Source organism: Anomaloglossus baeobatrachus, chromosome 4, assembly GCF_048569485.1.
Source record: "Anomaloglossus baeobatrachus isolate aAnoBae1 chromosome 4, aAnoBae1.hap1, whole genome shotgun sequence".
Classification (NCBI taxonomy): domain Eukaryota; kingdom Metazoa; phylum Chordata; class Amphibia; order Anura; family Aromobatidae; genus Anomaloglossus; species Anomaloglossus baeobatrachus.
The window spans coordinates 674,506,883-674,533,768 of NC_134356.1; the positions used below are offsets into that span (position 1 = coordinate 674,506,883).

At 47.7% G+C, this 26,886-nt stretch overlaps 2 protein-coding genes across 3 annotated transcripts in view; one reads left to right on the forward strand and one right to left on the reverse strand.

The window, feature by feature from the left end:
- Positions 1 to 6,554: 6,554 nt before the first annotated feature.
- Positions 6,555 to 14,791, reverse strand: LOC142302800 (uncharacterized). The gene is made up of 6 exons (XM_075343912.1): positions 14,782 to 14,791; positions 7,419 to 7,525; positions 7,268 to 7,345; positions 7,110 to 7,187; positions 6,796 to 7,009; positions 6,555 to 6,715 (listed from the first exon to the last, which is right to left on the reverse strand). Exons 1-6 carry the CDS (start codon positions 14,789 to 14,791, stop codon positions 6,555 to 6,557), a joined length of 648 nt encoding a protein of 215 aa, XP_075200027.1.
- Positions 14,792 to 15,352: 561 nt separating this feature from the next.
- LOC142302100 (NXPE family member 3-like) overlaps positions 15,353 to 26,886 on the forward strand; it is a 127,843-nt gene continuing 116,309 nt past the window's right edge. For both annotated transcript variants that reach the window (XR_012752932.1, XM_075343180.1), the window contains exon 1: positions 15,353 to 15,498. Coding sequence is in view for 1 of the 2 variants with exons in the window: in XM_075343180.1 (XP_075199295.1) it covers positions 15,442 to 15,498 (57 nt within the window). In the remaining variant the exon portion in view is untranslated. The remainder of the gene's footprint in view (positions 15,499 to 26,886) is intronic.

Sequence of the window (26,886 nt, forward strand, 5' to 3'; positions counted from 1 at the left end):
CCTCTTTGACTGACTACACCAGTCCTGGATTTAGGAGTAGTGTTGCCTGTTCAACAATCCGTGACAAATATGCTGACTATTTTGTGTCCCCAGAAGGTAGAGTAGATTGGCAAGATCAAATGGTATAAGATTTTTGTTTAGTTTTATAACAAATAAACATAGTTAAAAATAAATTAAAAAATATCTTGTTAACCTTGTTAATTTTAATCTTTCACTCGCTGTAAAAATTTGTAATTTTTACACCGTCAAATTACAACATGTTATGTTTTTGTATTACCTTTATTATTAACTTAACTTGCAAAATAATATTACCCCCCAAAAAAAACAAGAACAAATAAATACTTTTCAACAAAAAACTTTTATTTTTATTACATAAATAAATTATAAATTGGTATATCTTGGGCTTGGGGTGGAGATAGTACTGGAGGGGCTGACAGGTGGGAACACACGCACAGTTGGAGTATTGAGGGTGGAAAGTGGTGTTGGTGGTGGTGGTGGGGAAGTAACAGAAGGTGAAGGTGTGGTTGAGAAACCAAGAGGGAAACCAGGAGATGGGATGGGATTTGGTAAGGATTGAGGGGTGGAGTGGAGGGATTGGGAGACAGAAGAGGTGGCGGGTGAATTAGTGGCTTGAGTTGGGGTCATGATGGGTGTGGAAGGCGAGATGTGGTAGTGGGAAGGAAGTGTAGGGGCAGATGTGGTTGGGAGCTGGTACTGGGCTGCAGGCTGGTGTGAAGCCCCGCAGGTGTTGTGTCGGTGCATACCTTCAGGGACTCCACGTAGCTGGTGCTGGTCACAGGTAGGGAATCTTCGGTTTTGATCGTGACGCCACTCTCAGTATTGCGGTCAGTGGGGACCGCCACTGCAGGTTAGGGGTGCCTGGGGCTGATGATATGTGCAGTCAGATGTAGTAGCCTCCTGAGAGTGAGGCAAGCCCCAGGGCCCGGTGTAGATGCGTAGTACTACAAGTCGCAGAATGACCACACAGGCAGAGTGTCTTTCAGGGTTTTTACTCACTTCAGGTGGCAGGGTGAGTAACCCGGGCGTAGCTGAGATGAACCAGGTAGGAACCAGGTATCCTTCAGGCTGACTTTATGAGGGTGACTACTGACTCGCCTTCCTTAGCCCTTGGTGGTTTGGGGTGACCCCGACTTTGAGTCCCTATGGGGGTCACCCAGGGAAGATGCTGAAGCCTCTCTCCCCTTCGTTTGCCGTGTGCTTGTTCCCCGGACCAGGCCACTCCAGCCTCTTGCCTCCTATGACCTATGGGCCCTAACTTGCGGTTACGTGGCTGCGGCTTTTGTAGTGTTGTGGTGTGGGCTTTAAGAGCCCCACACCGGCAGGTTTAGCAGAAGAAAGTTGAATCTATCCCCGCTTCGGGATCTGCCGCCCGGTTGGGCCTGGTGCTCTCTAGCAGTCTCCTTACTTCCCACTCCGTTGCACTCTCTAGCTGAAGCTGGCTTTCAGGCAGCACTCCTAGTTGACCGTTCTCCCCCGTCAATAGCCACTGCGCGGGCGCTGTTAGACAGCAACAGCCCCACAGGTCTGCTCCTCACTGAGCCCTATGGAGTTCTCTTCTAACTGACTCACTGCCCCTCCTCTCCTGTTCTTGCCTACGCCACCTAGCAACCAGACTCTCTTACCACACCCCTTGAGAGGAGATGGAGGCTCTACCCCCTCCACTATTCCAGTGAAGGTGAAGGCTTGCCCCCTCCTGGGATCCCCAGGGATCCTCTCATGGGTACATGTGTGAGACCTGGTCACTATGCGCCTGTGTTCCACACCCCGGTCAGCCTTCTGGATTACCTGTGTTGTACTGTCCCCAGCATGGGTGCAGTACTCAGTGGTGCCTGACCAGGTCAGGGGCGCCACATTCCCCCTTAGTTATCACCAGCACGTCCTCGGGCTGCAAGACAACATTTTAAAAAATAATGCATAAAACATTAAAACATGGTAAAACATTTAAAAGCACCAGGTATCAGACATCACCACCCTCCACCCACAAGTCCGTTAACCCACCCAAAACCCTCTCACGTTGGCCGCGCCTTCAGCCACTTCTGGCAGGATGTAGAGGCGGCTTTCATGGGCTGGTGGTTTCAGGGTATACCTGGCCTGGTGGATCCGCGCCTTCAGCCTCTTCTGGCAGGATGCAGAGGCGGCCTCCACAGTTGGTGCTGACCAGGTACCCTCTTTGTGGTGGTGAGCCAAGGCCCCATAAACAGGCGTGCTCTCTGGTCGCAGGTGAGCCAAGGCCCTTTTCTACGGACGGGCCCCCCTGGTTGCAGACGAGCCAAGCCCCTAAACAGGCTGGCCCTGGTGGTGGTGCCACTGGTGTAACTATTTACACTGCGAGAGTTTGTGGCTATAGCAAGTTCATAGCCTTAAAGTTTATTTCTCACAATAGTTTTTGTGGGCTCATTTCTTAAACGTTGCAAACAAAACTTGTCAAAACTTCAACTGGTAACTTGCTGTATTTCTTTACTTCTCTCTACTCTACTCCTCCATTTCACTAGGGCGTGGGCATGTAGGGCACCGGCACCTGTGACTTTCTTGCTCTCCGTCGTCGTCCGTGGTTGTTTCATCTGTAGGTTCTTTGTCTGTGGTTGTTTCATCTGTAGGTTCTTTATCTTTCCTTTCTTGGTCTTCGTCTGTTTCTACATCTGGTTCTTTATCTCTGTCTTTTCTTTCTTGTTTGGGACATGGTGCTACGTCTAAGGCATAGTAGCCCCTTTCTCCTTGATGCAAGGTGAACTGTACTAAGTCTCCAATTTTCAAATTTCTGCCTGAATGTCCTCTGGGCAGGTGGGCTTGAACATCTCTCCGATTCACAAATATGCCCTCTTTTATTCCTTTTACTACAATGAAGCCGTATCCGCTTTTCAAGTTGAAGTCCTCTACTATTCCTCTGTAAAGGGGTCCTCTAGTCTGGGCTTTGGACCTTCTTAGGCACCTTTTCTCCTCCAGGTCTCTGGCTGTGACCTCTCTCTGCTTTGGAGACTGTGGTGTTGGGGGATACTTTGTTCTGCTACGCCTTGTCTTGCGGGCTGGGTTCATGCCTGCAGGCTCCCAGGTGAGGTCTTTGGGCTGATCTTCGTCTGCAGACGGTGTCAAGTCCTCCTCATCCCAACGGGAATAGGGTAACATCTCCGGTTCTGAGTATTGCTCCACTGCCGGTGGCTCCGGAGTCAGCTCCTCAGCTTCCTGGCCTCCTCTCCCCCTTAGTTCTTCTTGGCACTCCTTTGGTGGCAGTGCTGGGGATGGGCTTTCTTCAGCTGGTCTGGGCGGTGGACTCTCTGGCGCGGCTGCAGGGGTTGCCTGAATCTCCTTGGGGGTATGCGGAGGGAGCATGTATCTGTCCACCATCTCCTGTGGGAACTTGGCCTCCAGGTCAGCCTTCAGCTGCCAGTATGCGGAGTCTTCACCTATCAGGGATTTCCTAGTAGGGACTTCCTCAGACCGGGGAGCGGTGTCTGCTCTGGCCTTGCAGGCCGGGGAAAATGATGAGGTAGTCTTCTCTTCTTGGCGGGCCGCGCCTGGCATGGCGGCGGCCTGGTCTTGGCGGGCCGCGCCCTGTATGGCGGCGGCCTGAATTGGCGTTTCTGTCGCGGCCGATTCCTGGCGGGCCGGACTGGTCACTTCAGCCGCGGTCTCACTTGGCGTCGCAGCCTCGATGGGGTCCGTGCAGGCTGAGCCGGGCGTCGCTGCAGTGATCGGAGCTTGGCGGGCCGCACCCGGCGGGGCTGCGGCCTGGTTCAGCATATCACTTGCGGCGCGGACGAGCGTCGCTGCTGCGTTGGGGTCTTGGCGGACCGGGTTCAGCAGGGTGGCAGCCTGGGTCAGCGTCACACCTGCAGCACGGATGAGCACTGCCGTGGTGGTCGGAGCCCTGCGGGACAGGCGGGGCATCGCTGCAGCGGCCTGGGCTTGGCGGGCCGCACCTAGCGTGGCTGCGGCCTCACTCAGCGTCGCCGCACCGGGCGCCTCCTCTGGGACCGCGGTCGCAGCAGCTAGGATCGGGGCTCTTGTTCTAGCCGGGGCAACACCGGACTCACCCATCGGGGTCTGAATCGTCGTCGCCGCTCGATCCGGCAGGCTCCGCGCGGCTCCCTCCTCGTAGGTCCGCACCGCCGCAGCCATCTCCAGGAGCTCCGTGCGTTCTTCTCTGAGCCGTCGCACAATCCTGGCCTCCAGCTGGTCGCAGAAGATGGCAAGCTCCCGGCACCACCAGGCAGCAGTGCCTGGTTCTGGGTATCCGCGTCTGGACTCCATTTTCTCTAGCAAGCTGCTGGCTTCTCTTCTGCTCCGCCGTCTCTCGACGCTTCCGCTTTCTTCATCAGCGAGGTCCGGACTCTGCAGGGGATCTCTGGGTAGCCACACCTCTTCGTGGGCGGTAACTTCTTCCAGCGCGGGCTGCTGTTGTTTTTCAGCGCGCTTTTCATGGTGGCAATATGGCGGCGCTTCCAATTTTTCAAGCGGACCGCCCAGGCACATGGTCACCTGTCTGAACAGGTCTAGTCCTTATCCTGTTCGTGACGCCAGATGTGAAGCCCCGCAGGTGTTGTGTCGGTGCATACCTTCAGGGACTCCACGTAGCTGGTGCTGGTCACAGGTAGGGAATCTTCGGTTTTGATCGTGACGCCACTCTCAGTATTGCGGTCAGTGGGGACCGCCACTGCAGGTTAGGGGTGCCTGGGGCTGATGATATGTGCAGTCAGATGTAGTAGCCTCCTGAGAGTGAGGCAAGCCCCAGGGCCCGGTGTAGATGCGTAGTACTACAAGTCGCAGAATGACCACACAGGCAGAGTGTCTTTCAGGGTTTTTACTCACTTCAGGTGGCAGGGTGAGTAACCCGGGCGTAGCTGAGATGAACCAGGTAGGAACCAGGTATCCTTCAGGCTGACTTTATGAGGGTGACTACTGACTCGCCTTCCTTAGCCCTTGGTGGTTTGGGGTGACCCCGACTTTGAGTCCCTATGGGGGTCACCCAGGGAAGATGCTGAAGCCTCTCTCCCCTTCGTTTGCCGTGTGCTTGTTCCCCGGACCAGGCCACTCCAGCCTCTTGCCTCCTATGACCTATGGGCCCTAACTTGCGGTTACGTGGCTGCGGCTTTTGTAGTGTTGTGGTGTGGGCTTTAAGAGCCCCACACCGGCAGGTTTAGCAGAAGAAAGTTGAATCTATCCCCGCTTCGGGATCTGCCGCCCGGTTGGGCCTGGTGCTCTCTAGCAGTCTCCTTACTTCCCACTCCGTTGCACTCTCTAGCTGAAGCTGGCTTTCAGGCAGCATTCCTAGTTGACCGTTCTCCCCCGTCAATAGCCACTGCGCGGGCGCTGTTAGACAGCAACAGCCCCACAGGTCTGCTCCTCACTGAGCCCTATGGAGTTCTCTTCTAACTGACTCACTGCCCCTCCTCTCCTGTTCTTGCCTACGCCACCTAGCAACCAGACTCTCTTACCACACCCCTTGAGAGGAGATGGAGGCTCTACCCCCTCCACTATTCCAGTGAAGGTGAAGGCTTGCCCCCTCCTGGGATCCCCAGGGATCCTCTCATGGGTACATGTGTGAGACCTGGTCACTATGCGCCTGTGTTCCACACCCCGGTCAGCCTTCTGGATTACCTGTGTTGTACTGTCCCCAGCATGGGTGCAGTACTCAGTGGTGCCTGACCAGGTCAGGGGCGCCACACTGGTACTGGTCAGCAGGCTGGTACTGGGCAGCAGGCTGGTACTGGGCAGCAGGCTGGTACTGGGCTGCAGGCTGGTACTGGGCAGCAGGCTGGTACTGGGCAGCAGGCTGGTACTGGGCAGCAGGGGGAGTAGGGACAATGGCTGGAGGGGGGGCAGGTGCTGGAGGAGGGGTGGGTGGAGGTGGTTGGGAGGAAACCTGCGCCAGAGCCTGCCGTGTGGCTTGCATTACATGCATCTGCTGGTCAGGAGATAGCTTTTCCATGCGCTCTAGTACAGCTTGAAAAAAACAATGATTGGGTGATTTACTTGCATCTAAATGCAGCCTGTCCAGACGCGTGCACAATTCGTGCGTATTTTTTTCCATATTGGCATTTAGGAAGCTAAAAGATGAACGATTTTGTTCGGCTAATAATTGAATGGCGTTCTGGAAGGCTGCATTTAGATGCAAGAACTCGGGCGCATAGCTCTTTTCCTGACCCCTATGACGCTGACGCCCAGAACCCAAAGGTGTTCTACTGAGGGCAGCAGTGTCAGAGGGGTGGGGTAGGGGAAAAGCTATCTCATCACCAGCAGCTTCAGGTAATGAAGTCTCACCGGAAGCTCCAGCGCAGGTGGATGGGACAGATGTCGATGGAAGGGAAGGTTCAGATGGGTGGGGTCTGTGCCTGTGTTCCCCAGTGGCGGACTGTTCAGGGATCGCTCCTGTCGGGTTCGATGCAGGCTCCTGAGTGCTGCAGACGGTGCTGGTAAAAAGAGGAAAAACAAAACAATAATTAATTTAATTGCTATACAGTGCCACTGAATAAAAAAAAAAAGGCAAAAAAAACCAGACATAAAATATTATACTTTGTACATATTGTGTGGAATATTTACCTTCTGCACACCATAGTTGTCCGGAGGAACGACAACGCTCTAAAGTAACGGTACTTCGATCTGCGTCCTCCGGATCCACTCGGGGCCTGCATCTCTTGATTCAACTCCTTTTTGAAGCGATCCCTGATAGACCGCCACCGCTTCTGAAGTTTGTCACCTGAAAGTGGAAAGCACAAAGTGGTTAGTATACAACACATTACATCCTGCAGCATAACCTACTGAACTGTGAATACTTACGCTGTTTCTTCTGGCCACGAGAATTGAGCTCCCCCCAACCTTCTACCGCTGCGTGGCATACCTCGTCCCAGAGTCGACGGGTTACGATCGAATCAGCGTGGCGGCGGTCAGCCATGTTCCACAGCGGCTCCCTTTCTCTAACTTCATCGATGAGGAGGTCGATGTTGATAAATCCGGCCTCCTCACCGTCAGAATCGGGAGCACGCTGTGATGCCTGTTCAAAGAAAGAAAAAAGAAATTAAAAAAAAAAAAAAATTATACCTAAATTCACACAGATATGAAAAAAAAAAAAAAAAATAAAAAAAAAAACTTACACTAAGACCACCGCCACCTCGACGACGACCCTGGGACGGTCTTGGGGGAGCTCTATCGTGAGCCCTAGAAGTTGAAGCCTTTAGTGAAGGAAAAAAAAAACCATTATTTACTTATGTGTTTGGTGTGCTGTGGTAAACAATTCCTGTATGAAACTTACACTCTGACCGCCCGCTCCTTGTATTTCTCCACCCCTTCCGTCATCTTCTGGCAGCATCTCCTGTGATGTTTCGGCCACCTGTGTAAATGTCGTTTATTTAAAAAATTTTTGTTTTTTTTTTTAAAAAAAAACCCCAAAAAAAAATATATACCTCAGTTTGTGAACCGGAGGGCGGGCTACCAGAAGACGACATATCTTTTTCTATAACAGGCCTCGCACAGCAAATGGCTTGACAAAACTGGGGCCGCAACACTGCACCTGTAAAAAAAGCAAAAACAATGTCTAAGTACATGTACGCAGCTCACATCAGTGATCTGTGGACAGTACTGTGGACATTACCTCAGGGACACTCTCCGCCACAACACTTCAAGACTGGCACCGAAACAAACTGGCACTGCAAATGGCTTGAACAAACTTTGCCCGCAACACTGCACCTGTAAAAAAAGCAAAAACAATGTCTAAGTACATGTACGCAGCTCACAGCAGTGATCTGTGGACAGTACTGTGGACATACCTCTTCCCTGGAGCACTGGACTGGAGGACAGCAGAAGTTGAAGTCAGGAACCAACGGCAGGAGGTGTGTAGAATGTGCTGGATCCTTTTATAAGTTTTGTGATGATGAAAAAAAAAAATTTGCGCATGCTCTGTTTACCAAACCGGATGCGGTCACCGCATCCGGTTTAAACCGCATTGCGCCGGATCCGGCATGCATAGACACCCATTGTATACAATGCCGCATTGCGCCGGATCCGGCAGAATGCGGTTTTTTTAAGGGCCAAAAAAACGTTACATGATACGTTGTATCCGGCCGCCGGATTTAATTATTTTGCCGCATCCGGAAAAAAACGGATGCACCGCAAAGCCATCAGGTACAATCCGGTTACAATGCAAGTCTATGGGGATAAACCGGATGCGATACCGGATCCGTTTTATCCTTTTTTTTCCGGATTGTACCTGATGGCAAAAAACTGATGTGTGAAAGTAGCAGCTCCTGCTGAGGAGATGCCACGAGACCAGGGCTGATAACATCTAGAGGAAGGGAATGGAGCTGAGGACTGGGGATCCCTGGAGAAAGTTGTACCCGGTGGCGGTACTGACTACGCTACCGGGCAAGAGAGAGACAGAATGGCGGCGGGTCCCCAAGATGCTCTCATACCTCCCAACTTTTCAAGAAAGGAAAGAGGGACAAAGTATGCGGCGCACGCAGCGCGCCTCGGCAAATTTTGATCACGCCCCTAGCCACACCCCTAGCTACACCCATTTGGCAGTAACGGTCATTCAGCAGATGTCCCGGACTGTTCATTCATATTCATAGCAGTCAGAATTTTTTTATATTTCTGTGTCACTATATGACATGTTGCTTATTTGTGCCTATAAAGCTGTGTTCACACGCTGCATAAATTCTGTTTCTTTTTGTTTCTGTCTGCACCAAACTACACAATAACAATCTTCTCTGTTTTTTCCATTTTTGCTGCATTTTTTTCTGCCTTTTCTCCATTATTTAATGTGTTTTTGGTTCAGATGTGAATCTGCGTTTTTAAGTGTTTTTATTGTACTGAGAAGCTTTTTCCTGCATTTTTTTAAGCTCCACATAGAAACCTCCAGAGAAACACCCCCCCTGAAAACCGCAGAATTCAGCGGCGTCTTTTCATGGAATCACATCCACTTTACTTGGACAATTAAACACAGCACAATAAATGTGCAAAAAAACAGCAGAAAAAAATGCAGCATTTACACTACATGTGAATATGGACTAATTGTCCAAGCAAAGTGGATGAGACGTCCTGAAATCTCCGCCCCTGGTGCGTGGAAAGGTGCCGCTGAACTGTGCGGATTTGGTGTTTCTTTCTTTATAAGCTTCAGGATTCACATCAGCAACAAACATGTATCAAATAAGGGGACAATGCATAAAAAATACCGCAAACACGCAATAATCAGGGAACATTGTTATTGCACTCGTGGCGCGGACACCTGCAGAAAAAATGCAGCATTTATGCTATGTGTGAACACTGCCTCAGTGATCCATTTTTATTACATTTTTTTATGGGTTTTAATAAAGAAAAATAATAAATTGCGCCATTTTTTTCCCGCCATTTACCGATCCCCATAAATAATCTGATTGCTGTGTTGTTCAGGTCATTATGATTACAGGGACACCAAATATGTCCATGTTATTTGCTGATTTGTGATGTTTATTATTTTATAAAAAGTGTAATAAAATTACATTATTCTATTTTTTTTTTCATTATTTTTAGTAACTTTATTAGAAGAAAAAAAAAATCCACTTTTCCTCTCTCTCCAGAATACAGGACATAGAGATGCTGCTCTGTACAATGGAGCTGTGTCCTGTGTAATCTGCTGTGTAAGAGGCTGCATTGTAGGTTCATTTATGTAAAATCCTCCCCCTGACATCATCAATCCTAGTGGCTCAACAGCTAGAGCAGCTAGGAAAGCTAGGAGGCTGCTGGACACAAGTTTTGAATGTTGCTGGTTTGAATCCAGGGTGGTGAAGATAAAAAAAAAATGTATTTGTATTTTTTTCCTCATTTCTTTATAGTAGTTTTATGGAAACAAATGAATCTGACTCTTTCCTTCACCTACATTGAGATACAGTATTTATCTATCTATATCTATCCCTCTATCTATCTATCTATCTATCTATCTATATCTATCCCTCTATCTATCTATCTATCTATCTATATCTATCCCTCTATCTATCTATCTATCTATCTATCTATATCTATCCTTCTATCTATCTATGATTCTATCTATCTATGATTCTATCTATCCCTCTATCTATCTATCTATGATTCTATCTATTTATCTATCTATGATTCTATCTATCTATTTATCTATCTATGATTCTATCTATCTATGATTCTATCTATCTCTCTATCTATGATTCTAGCTATCTATCTGTCTGTCTGTCTATGATTCTATCTATGATTCTATCTCTATCTATCTATTATCTGTCGTGTATCTATATATCCCTCTATCATCCATCCCTCTATCATCCATCCTTCCCACTATCATCCATCCCTCCCTCCATTCATCCCTCCATTCATCCCTCTATCCCTCCCGCTATCCCTCCATTCATCCCTCTATCATCCGTCCATCCCTCCCTCTATCCCTCCATTCATCCCTCCATTCATTCCTCTATCATCCATCCCTCCCTCTATCCCTCCATTCATTCCTCCATTCATCCCTCCATTCATCCTTCTATCATCCATCCATCCCTCCCTCTATCCCTCCATTCATCCCTCCATTCATCTCTCCATTCATCCCTCTATCATCCATCCATCCCTCCCTCTATCCCTTCCTCTATCCCTCCATTCATCCCTCTATCATCCATCCCTCTATCCATCCCTCCATTCATCCCTCTATCATCCATCCATCCCTCCCTCTATCCCTCCATTCATCCCTCCATTCATCCCTCTATCATCCATCCATCCCTCCCTCTATCCCTCCATTCATCCCTCCATTCATCCCTCTATCATCCATCCATCCCTCCCTCTATCCCTCCCTCTATCCCTCCATTCATCCCTCTATTATCCATCCATCCCTCCCTCTATCCCTCCATTCATCCCTCTATCATCCATCCATCCATCTATCCCTCCATTCATCCCTCCATTCATCCCTCTATCATCCATCCCTCCCTCTATCCCTCCATTCATCCCTCCATTCATCCCTCCATTCATCCCTCCATTCATCCCTTTATCATCCATCCATCCCTCCCTCTATCCCTCCATTTATCCCTTTATTCATCCCTCTATCATCCATCCATCCCTCCCTCTATCCCTCCATTCATCCCTCTATCATCCATCCATCCCTCCCTCTATCCCTCCATTCATCCCTCCATTCATCCCTCTATCATCCATCCATCCCTCTATCCATCCCTCCATTCATACCTCCATTCATCCCTCTATCATCCATCCATCCCTCCCTCTATCCCTCTATTCATCCCTCCATTCATCCCTCCATTCATCCCTCCATTCATCCCTCTATCATCCATCCATCCCTCCCTCTGTCCCTCCATTCATCCCTCCATTCATCCCTCCATTCATCCCTCCATCCATCTTTGCAGCTGAATAATCTGCTTCTGGTGTCTCATCTGCAGTATAGAGGTCAAGATAACAAAATCTTCCTATTGGTTTCAATACAGGCAGTAGCTCAGTGGTAGAGCTGCTGCCTTGGAAACAATGACCTCACAGTTCCACGGGTTCGAGTCCCGGCCTCCCCCAAAAATCCAGAGCTGATGATAATTTAATTTATTCACTCCACTGAGGGGAGGAGCCGGGACATCAGCTGTGAGCCGCGGGAGTGCGGGACAGACCTGAAAAATCGTGGAAGTCCCGCAGAATCCGGGACGGTTGGGAGGTATGATGCTCTATGCCACGGGGATAGCATTAACGCATCAAAAGAGAGGGACCCCCAGATCACCTCAGCAGACCCCCTTCCTCCTACCTGCCCGGGAACGACCAGGGGATACAGGCGGTGCCAGCACCCGGGTGCGATGTGGAATGGACAACTGGAACCGCACTCCGTGACTGGTGTGAGTAATGCCCCCGGTGTCCCTGAGGACTGTTGCTCTGGGTCTCATTAATCTCCCGGGGCTCCACCGCTGCACCCGTGGGAAGTATTCCATCCAGCTGCCTGTAACACCAGCCCCGGAGAGAGACTGTGCAGCGGCGGCTAAACATCTGGCCGCAAAATAAGAAATAACGTTTGGAACTCCATTCTATGTCTGAACTGGGTGCAAAAACCTAAAAAAACATCACTATGGGGAGATAAGGTATGCACACCAGTGACTATGTAAGGGGAATACATGGAATAGCAGAAACTGCTGTGTGAATACTGACATGAAAAATTCAATAGCTATGTGTAAGAATGAAATGTGAAAAATGGAACCTGCATTACTGCCATGAATATATGAATAAAGAGAAATTTAGCTACCGAATTGATCAATGCAATAGAGCCCCAACACTACGCCAAAGTATTTCTCTACGTTGAGGTCCCTAGCTTGTGTGTGTCCTCTCATGCAGTTAAAAAACTTACCGTGTATGGGAAGCTGAGACCCAGGCTATATATACGATGTGGATTGGCAATAGGTGTGTATGGGGAGGGTTCACAAACGAAAAACTACTAACAAAATAAACATCTGGCCGCAGACCACGGGTGGCGCTGCTAGCATCCCCCATCCCCGTCCCGTACTGTTTCCTGGGGGAGCGTGGTGGCAGAGGAGGCCGAGACCTCAGTGGCTGTCGTGAGCGATGGCAAGCTCCCCAGGAACCCCGTTACCCTCCTTCCATCCCCCTTGTAACACCGAACTGACTTTGGGACTTTCCTTCTATTGAAACCCGCCAGGGTGACGGAAGCCGGGTCGAGCCACTCACAGCCTGACCCCGAATACCATGACCATGACCGCCCTGCAGGCCCCGGCGTGGGCGTTTCAGCAGACGGTAGTCAGAGCCTGCAGGAGACGGGAAGATGGAGCCGGGGATCCCAGGTGGACCAGGACAGGGCTGGAGCCCGCCGGTACCGACACCGGAGAACAGACCCAGAAACCGTGTGCACAGAGGGGGTACTTGCATCCTGAAGTCAGGAGCGGCACCGACGGCCTAGCTAATTAACCAATTGAGGGAAGGATTTTAGGTCCTGTCCCAACCTAAGTCCCGAAAAGTAGACAACCACCCACCGAGAGGGATAGGGCAACCACCAGGGCCCGTAGATCCCAAGGGTCAGTGTCAGATGGGCACAGCTCCCAACCAAAGGACCGGGAGCGGACTCCCGTGTTTCACCCCGGGAAGTCCTATCTACAACACACCGAGTGCAGAGGAGAGAGGCAATGACTATCAACCCGGGTGTGGGATAAGATACACCCGTCTGCGGCAGCCGGCCACCATCCCCTTGGTTTACCACAGGACTCGTGTGCTTTATTCGACTGTGAGTAACACCCCCGGCCTGGCCGGGCGCGCCGGCCCCTGCAATCATCATCCTCCGCATAGAGACATTGGGCCCCGGGACATCCATCCCTACCCATGGAGGGGTTAACATCCAGCTGCCAGCCCAACGTCCCCGGGAGCCTGGCAACGGCAGCGGTGGTGCTACATTTCACCACACACCGTGGGTGGCGTCACAGACATCTTACAAACAATCCCATATAAATACGTCCCCTTTTTATTCGGAGTGTCCGCGCAACCCCCGGACGACCCCTCGAGCCGTACCGTAGATCCGGATCTGAGCAGCACCGGCTGCTGGCACGGGGGTGGCATAAGTTCCTTTAGCCGTTCCTGTGTGCTGGTACCAGCCTCAGTTCCTTTATCCGTTCTTGTGTCCCGGTACCAGCCTGAGTTCCTTTATCCATTCCTGTGTCCCGTTACCAGCTTCATCTCCTTTATTTGTTTCTGTGTCTTGGTACCAGCCTGAGCTCTTTTATCTGTTCCTGTGTCCTGGTACCAGCCTGAGTTCCTTTATCCGTTCCTGTGTCCCGCTACCAGTCTGAGTTCCTTTATCTGTTACTGTGTCCCACTACCAGCCTCAGTTCCTTTATCTGTTCCTGTGTCCCGCTACCAGTCTGTGTTCCTTTATCTGTACCTGTGTCCCACTACCAGCCTAAGTTCCTTTATCCGTTCCTGTGTCCCGCTACCAGCCTAAGTTCCTTTATCCGTTCCTGTGTCCCGCTACCAGCCTCAGTTCCTTTATCCGTTTCTCTGTCCTTGTACCAAAAAATATAATAGCAGGGACTAAAACTTAACTTTTAATCTAAGAATAAAAACACAAAGTGCTTGTGCATTACTTGTGCAATATAAAAATTTTTGACTAATGGCAAGAAAATTAGATAGATCTCACCCAAATTTTCTCCACAAATCCAGATAAGGAGTCACAGGCTGAAAGGACCAGGGTCAGCAGTCGGGTTATTATGTATCAGCCCCTGTCATGCCCCGTGAATGAGCTTCCGCCCTGACAAAGGCAGCACCCATGTAAGTTGTCTGCCCCCGCAACCTTATTAAAGAAAAAAGAGACGCCCTCCCGACGCGTTTCCCTCTCAATAAGGAGAGTTCCTCAGGGGAGACAAAAAGATGTCAACCTGCAGTGGCAGGGACTGGTACAGGCTTCAGGGGTAAAAAAAAAACCTATGTGTGCAGAGATAGACAGTGTCCTTGTACCAGCCTGAGTTCCTTTATCTGTTCCTGTGTCCCGCTACCAGCCTGAGTTCCTTTATCCGTTCCTGTGTCCCGCTACCAGCCTGAGTTCCTTTATCCGTTCCTGTGTCCCGCTACCAGCCTGAGTTCCTTTATCTGTTTCTCGCTACCTGCCTAAGTTCCTTTATCCATTCCTGTGTCCCGCTACCAGTCTGAGTTCCTTTATCCATTCCTGTGTCCCGCTACCAGTCTGAGTTTCTTTATCCGTTCCTGTGTCCTACTACCAGCCTCAGTTCCTTTATCCATTCCTGTGTCCCGCTACCAGCCTCAGTTCCTTTATCCATTCCGGTGTCCCGCTACCAGCCTCAGTACCTTTATCCATTGCGGTGTCCTGCTACCAGCCTCAGTACCTTTATCTGTTCCTATGTCCCGCTACCAGCCTCAGTTCCTTTATCCATTTCTGTGTCCAGGTACCTGCCTGTGTTCCAGAACCTATGTTCCTGTCAGTACCTGTACTAGAACCCAAACCTGAACCTATGTTGTCTATATCAGTCGTCTATACCAGTACCAGCATCCACCCTGCCGGTGAACCTGTTACTGTTGTGCTGTGTCTCTATTTTTGTGTAAGTCCCCCAATATATGTCCCTCCCTGTGTCTAAAAGTTGTGAGGTTTGCTTTGCTATGACTGGCTGCCATGAACTTTTTATTTTTATTATTATTACTATTATTTATTTCTTGGGATATGCTCAATTAGGACTTTTTTTCATGCACCCATGTTATTTCTGTGTTCACCCCGGCATAGCCCCAAGAATAAAAGTTTGCCAGTGTGACTGATCTTGCAATTTTTTTATTCTTTCGCGTGAACCGTGGAAAGTTTCATTATCAGCTTCTCTTTACAAAAATAGTCCAAAAATTCCAGAGCAGCTCAGTGTGTGTGAGCTCCAGACTGGGGGCTGAGCCTTCATCAGGAGGAGGGTGAGGTGTGTCCGGGGACTGAGTGTGGATGTCGTCCGCCCGTCCTCACACTCACAGATGGGGACCAGCAAACAGCTCCTGCTCCTGCTCTGCTGCCTGGCCTGTGTTATGGGGGTGAGTACATCTAACACCTGATGGGGGTGTAGTCTACGGCTGTGTTTTTAGGTGTTTATAAAATTAAGAATCTATCAAAATACTGATATTCATATTTATTCATGATTTATTCATTTATGACATCCGGTGCCTAATATAAAGCTTATTATATAATTAACGAGCTTGTAATGAAACATATTACACTCCCCGGTTGTGCAGAACATACTAACACTATATAAAGTGTGTGCATATTAATGACAAAAAGCACAAATAGCATTAAAAGATTGAGTGCGTATAATAATAATAATAATAATAATAATAATAATAATAACGAGTGCCTAAGATAAAGTACAAAAAAACAGCCAAAATGCATAAAAACAAAAACAGATGCAAACTGAGATCATTTCCAGAGTACGGAAGGAGCTTACCCCGTAAGAAAAGGCAGATTACATAATAGTAAAAGGAAGAGACAGTAGTAAATTATGTCACCCCCGGCAGACCCATCACACACACAACAAGTATCAGGGAGTGATTGGAAATTAAGAAATATAAAGAAAAAGCTGAGAAATAAAACAGAAAATTGCCAAATTTTAACATACATAAAGATTGGAAATTGGTGCACGAGGGGCACCGGGGGCGTAACTGAGAGCGCCACACCCAAAGGGTCAGACATGTGCCAAGAGGGCAAGCAAAAGTGCAGCACATACACAACAGCCAAAAAAAAGGCAAAAAGTGTTGGCACACAGCACAAAGGGGCACCATGGGGGCAATTAAGAATGCCACACACAATGGGTCAGACGTGTGCCAAGAGGGGAAGCAAAACTGCAGCACATACATAACAGCTAAAAAAAAGGCAAAAAGTGTTGGCACACGGCACAAAGGGGCACCATGGGGGCAATTAAGAATGCCACACACAATGGGTCAGACGTGTGCCAAGAGGGCAAGCAAAACTGCAGCACATACACAACAGCCAAAAAAAAAGGCAAAAAGTGTTGGCACACGGCACAAAGGGGCACCATGGGGGCAATTAAGAATGCCACACACAATGGGTCAGACGAGTGCAAAGAGGGGAAGAAAAACTGCAGCACATACATAACAGCCAAAGAAGGCAAAAAGTGTTGGCACACGGCACAAAGGGGCACCATGGGGGCAACTGAGAATGCTACACCCCTGTGGAAGAAAAAGCAAAACTGCAGCACATTCACAACAGCCAAAAAAAGGCAAAAAGTGTTGGCAAACGGCACAAAGGGGCACCTGAAAATGCCACACCCAATGTTTCAGACATGTGAAAAAAAAAGCTAAACTATGGCACGTACACAACAGCCAAAGAAAAGGCAAAAAGTGTTAGCACATGGCACAAAGGGGCACCATGGGGGCACCTGAGAACGTTACACCCATGTGTGAAAGAAGCAAATCTACAGCACAAATACAACAGCCAAAAAAGGCAAAAAGTGTTGGCACACGGCACAAAGGGGCACCATGGGGGCAACTGAGAATGCCACACCCAATATGTCAGACGTGTTCCAAGAGGGGAAACAAAACTACAGCACATACACAACAGACGAAAAAAGGGAAAAAGTGTTGGTGCCCGGCACAAAAAGGCACCATAGGGGCAATTAAGAATGCCACACACAATGGGTCAGACGTGTGCCAAGAGGGGAAGCAAATGTACAGCACATACACAACAGATGAAAAAAGGCAAAAAAGGGCACATGTGCCAAAGCGCTAAACTACAGACCCCCGTCTATGACATAAATCATAGAGGCAAAATCAAATTATATATGAAGGGAAACAGCGAAAGAAAAAAAAGGGAAAAGTTACCCAGGTGAGCGGTGAGGGTGATAACTAGGAATTCTATGAGTCTTTCTATATAGAATATAATAATCTGAACCTACTCTCGATTAATCCAGTCGTGAATGCAAATCACCAGAAAATGTTTTGGGAAATCCACAATTTGAAACCCAAACTTTTTAAAAAAAATGTATTAAAAAAAAGATAATTTATAAGAAAAAATACCTTCATGCTAAAGTATATTATCAATGCAATTTATTGCTGACTTTTCTTGGTAGTTCAGTTTGGAGATGGAAATATTTCATGTCTGTTGAAACTGAGCACCTGTAGTTCTATTGGGGTAACATGTGTAATCATTTACTCATTTGTCTGCCCAATCACCTTTCGGGTGGGTCTTTAAATAGGTTCCTCCTGCTGGTATTTCTTGCTGGTGATATTCTCATATTGATGTTCAGCCATATTGGTGTTAGTTTCTGCCAGTCATTGAAAGACCAGCTAGAAGTATCTCTCTGCTGTTTATGGTCTTCACTCTGCACCTATCTTCTGTTGTCAGTAAGTAGGCAGAATATTCTTTATAAATATTCATTTTCTTTGGTATTTTGTTGTTTGTCTCACTCCCTCTGGGATCACTTTCTCCTTCAGCACACCTTCCCTTCTGTAGGTAATTTGCACTCTGTTCTGCCCTCCGGTTCTTTAACCCCTTCACGACCATGGACGGATATATCCATCATGGAGCATGTCCCGATAATCCCCGCCCCCTGCCGAGGGCAGGCGGCGGCGGTCGGCACACATATCAGCTGTTTTCAACAGCTGACATGTGTGCCTCCTAGCCGCGGGTGGAATCGCTTCCACCCGCGGCCATTAACCCCTTAAATCTTGCTGCCAAAGTCTGGCAGCAAGATCTATATGCGCGCGGCCATGTTTTTTACTTACCGCCGCCCCCACCGGAAGTCACGTGCGTGATCACGTGACTATCGGTGGTTGCCATCATAGCACAGGGTCATGTGATGACGCCTGCAGCTATGAAGTTTCACTTTCGTTTTCCCTCGGCCGCGAGCAGAGAGAAACAGAAAGTGACTGAATCTGCTGTTTACAGCTGTATAGCTGTGATCAGCAGATAGATAATAGTGATCGGATTGCTGATCGCTATAGCCCCCTAGGGGGACTAGTAAAAAAAAACAAACAAAAAAACCTAAAAGTTCAAATCACCCCCATTTCCCCCCATTGAAAATTAAAGGGTTAAAGAATAAATAAATATACACATATTTGGTATCGCCGCGTTCAGAAATGCCCGATCTATCAAAATATAAAATCAATTAATCTGATTGGTAAACGGCGTAGTGGCAAAAAAATTCCAAACGCCAAAATTACGTTTTTTGGTCGCTGCAAGTTTTACGCAAAATGCAATAACAGGCGATCAAAACGTAGCATCTGCGCAAAAATGGTACCATTAGAAATGTCAGCTCGAGACGCAAAAAATAAGCCGTCACTGAGTCATAGATCCCAAAAAATAAGAACGCTACGTGTTTCGGAAAATGGCGCAAAACGTGCGCCACTTTTATTGGACAAACTTGTGAATTTTTTTTAACCCCTTAGATACAAGTAAACCTATACATGTTTGGTGTCTACAAACTCGCACCGACCTCAGGCATCATACCCACACATCTGTTTTACCATATAGTGAACACCGTGAAGAAAACATCCCAAAAACTATTGTGCCATCATACTTTTTTTGCAATTTTTCCGCATTTGGAATTTTTTTGCTGTTTTCCAGTACACCATATGGTAAAACTTATGGTTTCATTTAAAAGTACAACTTGTCCCGCAAAAATACAAGCCCTCATATGGCAAGATTGACAGAAAAATAAAAAAGTTACGGCTCTCGGAAGAAGGGGACCAAAAAACAAAAATGCAAAAACGGAAAGTGCCCCGGGGCTGAAGGGGTTAAGAGGAAAGTGAAGCACTCGATGGCCATTCAGGCAGAATAGGTCCGGGTGGCCGTTGTTTACTCTCTGGTCAGGGCTATTCCTATTCCAGCAGGAACCACTAGGGACTGTAGTGTTGGGATCTCAGTCTATACAGGAACCGGGAAAGTCAATTGCAGTTTTTGGTGCATTTTCTATACCCCTTGTGAGTTACTATACGATTATAACAGCGCCCTCAATTTATTCTTCTCTTTCCATCTCACCTTGTGGTTTTTGTTTTAATTTCCGTTTTTCATTTTTGCATCAGTATCACTTTAGTTTTTATGAAGATGAGCATAAGGGCGGCCTCTCCAGGTGGGGACATTTTTAATGTTTTTGCTGATTTAGCTAAACTTCAACTTCAAATTCTGTGAATGTCTTTGTGGTTTATTAGTCTGAGTTCACAAAACTGAGTAGTTTTATTTGCATTAGTTTATGCCTATTGTCCCTTTGGGGTGGGGGGAAAAACCTTTTGCTTTGATTACTGCTTTGCACACTCTTGGCATTCTCTTGATGAGCTTTAAGAGGTAGTCACCGGAAATGGTTTTCCAACAGTCTTGAAGGAGTTCCCAGAGATGCTTAGCACTTGTTGGCCCTTTTGCCTTCACTCTGCGGTCCAGCTCACCCCAAACCGTCTCGATTGGGTTCAGGTCTGGTGACTTTGGAGGCCAGGTCATCTGGCGTAGCACTCCATCACTCTCCTTCTTAGTCAAATAGCCCTTACACATCCTGGAGGTGTGTTTGGGGTCATTGTCCTGTTGAAAAATAAATGATGGTCCAACTAAACGCAAACCGGATGGAATAGCACGCCGCTGCAAGATGCTGTGGTAGCCATGCTGGTTCAGTATGCCTTCAATTTTGAATAAATCCCCAACAGTGTCACCAGCAAAGCACCCCCACACCATCACACCTCCTCCTCCATGCTTCATGGTGGGAACCAGCCATGTAGAGTCCATCCGTTCACCTTTTCTACACGGTGGTTGGATCCAAAGATCTCAAATTTGGACTCATGAGACCAAAGCACAGATTTCCACTGGTCTAATGTCCATTCCTTGTGTTCTTTAGCCCAAACAAGTCTCTTCTGCTTGTTGCCTGTCCTTAGCAGTGGTTTCCTAGCAGCTATTTTACCATTAAGGTCTGCTGCACAAAGTCTCCTCTTGTTATTGTTGTTCTAGAGATTTGTCTGCTGCTAGAACTCTGTGTGGCATTGACCTGGTCTCTAATCTGAGCTGCTGTTAACCTGTGATTTCTGAGGCTGGTGACTAGTATAAACCTATCCTCCGCAGCAGAGGTGACCCTTGGTCTTCCTTTCCTGGGGCGGTCCTCATGTGAGCCAGTTTCTTTGTAGAATTTCATGGTTTTTGCCACTGCACTTGGGGACACTTTCAAAGTTTTCTCAATTTTTCGGACTGACTGACCTTCATTTCTTAAAGTAATGATGGTCACTCGTTTTTCTTTACTTAGCTGCTTTTTTTCTTGACATAATACAAATTCTAACAGTCTATTCAGTAGGACTATCAGCTGTGTATCCACCAGACTTCTGCACAACACAACTGATGGTCCCAACCCCATTTATAAGGCAAGAAATCCCACTTATTAAACCTGACAGGGCGCACCTGTGAAGTGAAAACCATTTCCGGTGACTACCTCTTGAAGCTCATCAAGAGAATGCCAAGAGTGTGCAAAGCAGTAATCAAAGCAAAAGGTGGCTACTGTGAAGACCCTAGAATATAAGACATATTTTCAGTTGTTTCACACTTTTTTGTTAAGTATTTCATTCCACATGTGATAATTCATAGTTTTGATGTCTTCAATGTGAATCTACAATTATCAGAGTCATAAAAATAAAGAAAACTCTTTGAATGAGAAGGTGTGTCCAAACCTTTGGTCTATACTGTATATATATATATATATATATATATATATATATATGAAACTACAATCATAATATACAGTGTGTATATATATATATATATATATATATATATATATATATATATATATATATACAAACACACTAGCTGTACTACCCGGCTTTGCCCGGGTTAATAACTGTTAACAAAATAGAATGTATTAACAAAAATGTAATGTGCACAAACAAACAACAAAACAATTAGATAGAAATGTAATTATTAAAAGGCAAAAACTAAGCTAATAGAAGCATTTCACAACATATATTTCAACACCACAGATATTCCACACAGATTCAACTAAATTGGCCAAGTAATGTGCTCCGTCTGTCTCTTTCCCCGTCTGCCTGTCTCTGTCTGTCTCTTTTTTTGTCTGTCTCTATCGCTCTGTTTCTTTCCCCATCTGTCTCTTTCTAGGTCTGTCTCTTTCCCCATCTGTCTCCCCGTCTATTTCTCTGTCTCTTTCCCCATCTGTCTTTATCAAGGTCTGTGTCTTTCCCCATCTACCTTTGTCTGTCTCTCTGGCTGTCTCCTCCTTCCCTGTCTGCCTGTCTCTGTCCCTGTCTGCATGTCTGTCTCTCTCTTTCCCCATCTGTCTCTTTCCCCATCTGTCTCTTTGCCCATCTGTCTCTTTCCAGGTCTGTCTCTTTCCAGGTCTGTCTCTTTCCAGGTCTGTCTCTTTCCAGGTCTGTCTCTGTCTGTCTATTTCACCGTTTGTCTGTCTGTCTCTTTCCCTGTCTGTCTCTATTTCTCTGTCTCTTTCCCTGTCTGTCTCTCTGTCTGTCTCTCTGTCTGTCTCTCTCTATCCGTCTCCCCACCGACATCTTATTACCTCACATATAAGCTTCTTATTCTATGAATGTCTTTTGTTCCTATAACAACCACTCCCAGCTCCTACTAATAACCCGTAGTTCCAGGCTCCATTTACTTTAATGGAGGCATGTTTTTTGGAGAGTAACTGTAAAGCACGCGGTTAAATTTTCCTGTCAAAATATAGTCTGCGACGTTCCCTAGGTCACATGAGGTGTCTGTGCAAAATTTCGTGATTGTAAATGCGATGGTGCGGATACACTTTTCGTTTCACTTTTTCCCCATTTTGTAGATAGGGGCAAAATTGATTGGTAAATTGGAACGCGCGGGGTTAAAATTTCGCCTCACTCTGTCTATGTCTGTTTCTTACCCTGTCTGTGTCTGCCTCTTTCCCTGTCTGTGTCTGTCTCTTTCCCTGGCTGCATTGTGACACGCCAACATTCCATATAAGGGCGTGGCTGCGCATTCTTCTGAAGTTCTGGCTGCACTGTGGCTCCCAGCTCCATTCGCTTTAATGGAGGCAGGTTTTTTGGTGAATAACTGTAAAGAGCGGGGTTAAAATTTCCCCTCAAAACATAGCCTATGACACTCTCGGGGTCCAGAAGTGTGAGTGTGCAAAATTTTGTGGCTGTAGCTGCGACGGTGCAGATGCCAATCCCGGACATACACACACACATACACACATACACACATTCAGCTTTATATATTAGATATATACATATACAGTGCCTACAAGTAGTATTCAACCCCCTGCAGATTTAGCAGGTTTACACATTCGGAATTAACTTGGCATTGTGACATTTGGACTGTAGATCAGCCTGGAAGTGTGAAATGCAGCAAAAAAGAATGTTATTTCTTTTTTTATTTTTTTTTTAAATTGTGAAAAGTTTATTCAGAGGGTCATTTATTATTCAACCCCTCAAACCACCAGAATTCTGTTTGGTTCCCCTAAAGTATTAAGAAGTATTTCACAGGGGAGGATAAGTTGTGCTCAACTGCTATAATCCTGGTGCTCGGGAGAAAAATAGTCAATCAAGAGGGGTAGTCCCGGCACACAGTGTATGAAAAAATAGAGCAAGTCCAGGTATAATATGCTTGAACAAGGTTTCTTTATTTTTCACCAAAATACTGTACTGCCCGAACGTTGCGGCTCACGCAGGAGCCTTCACCAGGGGCCAAGAGTACTAAGACAAACATGGTATGAGAAAGAAAACAAACAGAAACAATTTTTACAATATGCATCATGACATAACATCAAGGGAAAACATGAAAAAAATAACCTATTTGGGACTGAGGAAGTAGTGGGAGACAATTGTCGTGGTGTGAGGTGTGACACAAAAGGATATAACCGCTAAGGAAAAAAGGGGAGGAGAATCTTAAGGATATGAAAAGAAAAGGGAAAAAAAGAAGAAAAGAAAAAGAAAGCAGAGACAAAGGAGGAACATGGAAAAAATAGTGAAGAGGAGAGGGAAGCATAGGAAAAAGAGAAAGGTATGCAGTGGTCAAAAGGCAAAAATGATAGAGGACATACCCGAGGTAAATGGTTATGATAAAAGATCATGTAGGTACATCAGGACCTGAGAACAGGAGGGAGAATTTAGGAAAAGGAAGAGAGGAAAAGGAGATGCACAGGATATAACATGGTGTAAACAGGGAGGAAAATAGTAAGACCATGGTTGACTTACTTAGTAGAGTCAGCTAAAGGAATATTCCGATAAGAGGAGATTATTGCTACATGTGAAGCAGACTAGGGAAGCGCCTAATGTGGAGACATGAATAGTATAAGCGGAAAGAGTTAGAGGAACAACAGTGATAAAAGAAACGGGAGGGGGGTAGTATATAATGGATACGTACCAATAAGGGGCTAGCATACAATGTAAAGGGGCTCACACGGTGGATTAGGGTACAGGATGAATGCTGCCAATTGAAACCAGTGTCAGTAAAAGGTAATATAGTGTAAAAATAAAGTGTAAAAATAAAGCAGGTATGGAGATGAAAATACATACCAATGAGACACTGTCATATTTGTACTAGAATTATTAATCATATGTAGTATGACAAATAAATTGTCAGTATGACGTCAGTGGTGCAAGAGGAGAAAGATAATAATGACTGTAATGGTATGTAGGTGGCAAAAAGAGACAAGGAGAGGAAAGGAACATACCTAGGAGCACTAGGATAAAGGTGAGAGCACCAGGAGAAAACCTGCAATGTCATCAAGATATAGAGTAAGTCACATGAAGAGTGAGCAAGGAAATCATAGTAAAGCAGCATAGAGGAAACATCTTACCTAAAGCGGCATGGTAACTATGTGGAGGGAGCCCAGGGACTGTGAGGAGGGTGAGCCTCTTATACCGGCTTGTGAATATCCATGAATCACCACTTCCAGGTGTGGGGGTAGCCCGTGGGTGTGCACGTGACGCGCAGCCACCGCCCCCCAATGGGCGGAGCGTAGGCGGTCGGTGCGTGCCAGGCACTCGCACACAGGAGTGGCAGTGCAGGTGTGCAAGCGTGCGCGTGACGCGCGGCAACCGCCGCGCCTCCCAGTGGGCGGGACATCGGCGGGCGGCGCGCACCAGGCACACACACACAGTGAGATGTGTGTCGGAGGAAATGACATATGGGTGTACGCGTGACGCGCGGCAGCCGCCACGCCCCCGTGGGCGGGGCATAGGCGGGAGACGCGCACCAGGCATACGCCCACAGTGTGTAATGATTCAGGGGTAAATACATGACGTAATTATGACGTGCCTACGCATGCGCGTTGCACAGTACCCATTCTACGCTCCAGTGTATAGAGCGCAGATGGACGGTATGGAACGGACGCATGCGCTGTGCAGAGGAATCAGTGATGAACATCATTATCCGAAGCTACTCCTTGTGGATAAGGAATCCTAGGTGAGACAGATAGGCAGTTGTGGAGCATGCTGTAGCGAAAGACGGCCTGAGTGCACATTATAAGGCTAATTATAAGACTTTACATTATAAGACTAATTAAGACCCTCCCCAAACTTGTGAACAGCACTCATACTTGGTCAACATGGGAAAGACAAAGGAGCATTCCAAGGCCATCAGAGACAAGATCGTGGAGGGTCACAAGGCTGGCAAGGGGTACAAAACCCTTTCCAAGGAGTTGGGCCTACCTGTCTCCACTGTTGGGAGCATCATCCGGAAGTGGAAGGCTTATGGAACTACTGTTAGCCTTCCACAGCCTGGACAGCCTTTGAAAGTTTCCACTCGTGCTGAGGCCAGGCTTGTCCGAAGAGTCAAGGCTAACCCAAGGACAACAAGGAAGGAGCTCCGGGAAGATCTCATGGCAGTGGGGACATTGGTTTCAGTTAATACCATAAGTAACGTACTCCACCGCAATGGTCTCCGTTCCAGACGAGCCCGTAAGGTACCTTTACTTTCAAAGCGTCATGTCAAGGCTCGTCTACAGTTTGCTCATGATCACTTGGAGGACTCTGAGACAGACTGGTTCAAGGTTCTCTGGTCTGATGAGACCAAGATCGAGATCTTTGGTGCCAACCACACACGTGACGTTTGGAGACTGGATGGCACTGCATACGACCCCAAGAATACCATCCCTACAGTCAAGCATGGTGGTGGCAGCATCATGCTGTGGGGCTGTTTCTCAGCCAAGGGGCCTGGCCATCTGGTCCACATCCATGGGAAGATGGATAGCACGGCCTACCTGGAGATTTTGGCCAAGAACCTGCGCTCCTCCATCAAGGATCTTAAGATGGGTCGTCATTTCATCTTCCAACAAGACAACGGCCCAAAGTACAGAGCCAAGAAAACCAAGGCCTGGTTCAAGAGGGAAAAAATCAAGGTGTTGCAGTGGCCTAGTCAGTCTCCTGACCTTAACCCAATTGAAAACTTGTGGAAGGAGCTCAAGACTAAAGTCCACATGAGACACCCAAAGAACCTAGATAACTTGGAGAAGATCTGTGGCGCCCCTGACCTGGTCAGGCACCACTGAGTACTGCACCCATGCTGGGGACAGTACAATACAGGTAATCCAGAAGGCTGACCGGGGTGTGGAACACAGGCGCATAGTGATCAGGTCTCACACATGTACCCATGAGAGGACCCCTGGGGATCCCAGGAGGGGGAAAAGCCTTCACCTTCACTGGAATAGTGGAGGGGGCCAAAAGCCTCCATCTCCTCTCAAGGGGTGTGGTAAGAGAGTCTGGTTGCTAGGTGGCGTAGGCAGGCACAAAAGGGAAAAGAGAAGGAGGAGTAAAGAGTCTAGAGTCTGCAGCAGAGTGTGGAGGGGCAGTGAGTCAGTTAGAGCAGAACTCCATAGGGCTCAGTGAGGAGCAGACCTGTGGGGCTGTTGCTGTCTAACAGCGCCCGCGCAGTGGCTACTGACGGGGGAGAACGGTCAACTAGGAGTGCTACCCGAAATCCATCTTCAGCTAAAGAGAGAGCAACGGAGTGGGAAGTAAGGAGACTGCTAGAGAGTACCAGGCCCAAACGGGCGGCAGATCCCGAAGCGGAGATAGATCCAGCTTTCTTTTGCTAAACCTGCCGGTGTGGGGCTCTCAAAGCCCACGCCACAACACCACAAAAAGCCGCAGCCACGTAGCCACAGTTAGGGCCCATAGCTCACAGGAGGCAAGAAGCTGGAGTGATCTGGCCCAGGCAACAAGCACACGGCAAACGAAGGGGAGAGAGGCTGCAGCATCTTCCCTGGGTGACCCCCATAGGGACTCAAAGTCGGGGTTACCCCAAACCACCAAGGGCTAAGGAAGGCGAGTTAGTAGTCACCCTCACAAGTCAGCCTGAAGGACACCTGGTTCCCGCCTGGTTCATCCCAGCTACGCCCGGGTTACTCACCCTGCCACCTGAAGTGAGTAAAAACCCTGAAAGACATTCTGCCTGTGTGGAGTTATTCTGCGCCTTGTGGTACTACGCACCTACACCGGGCC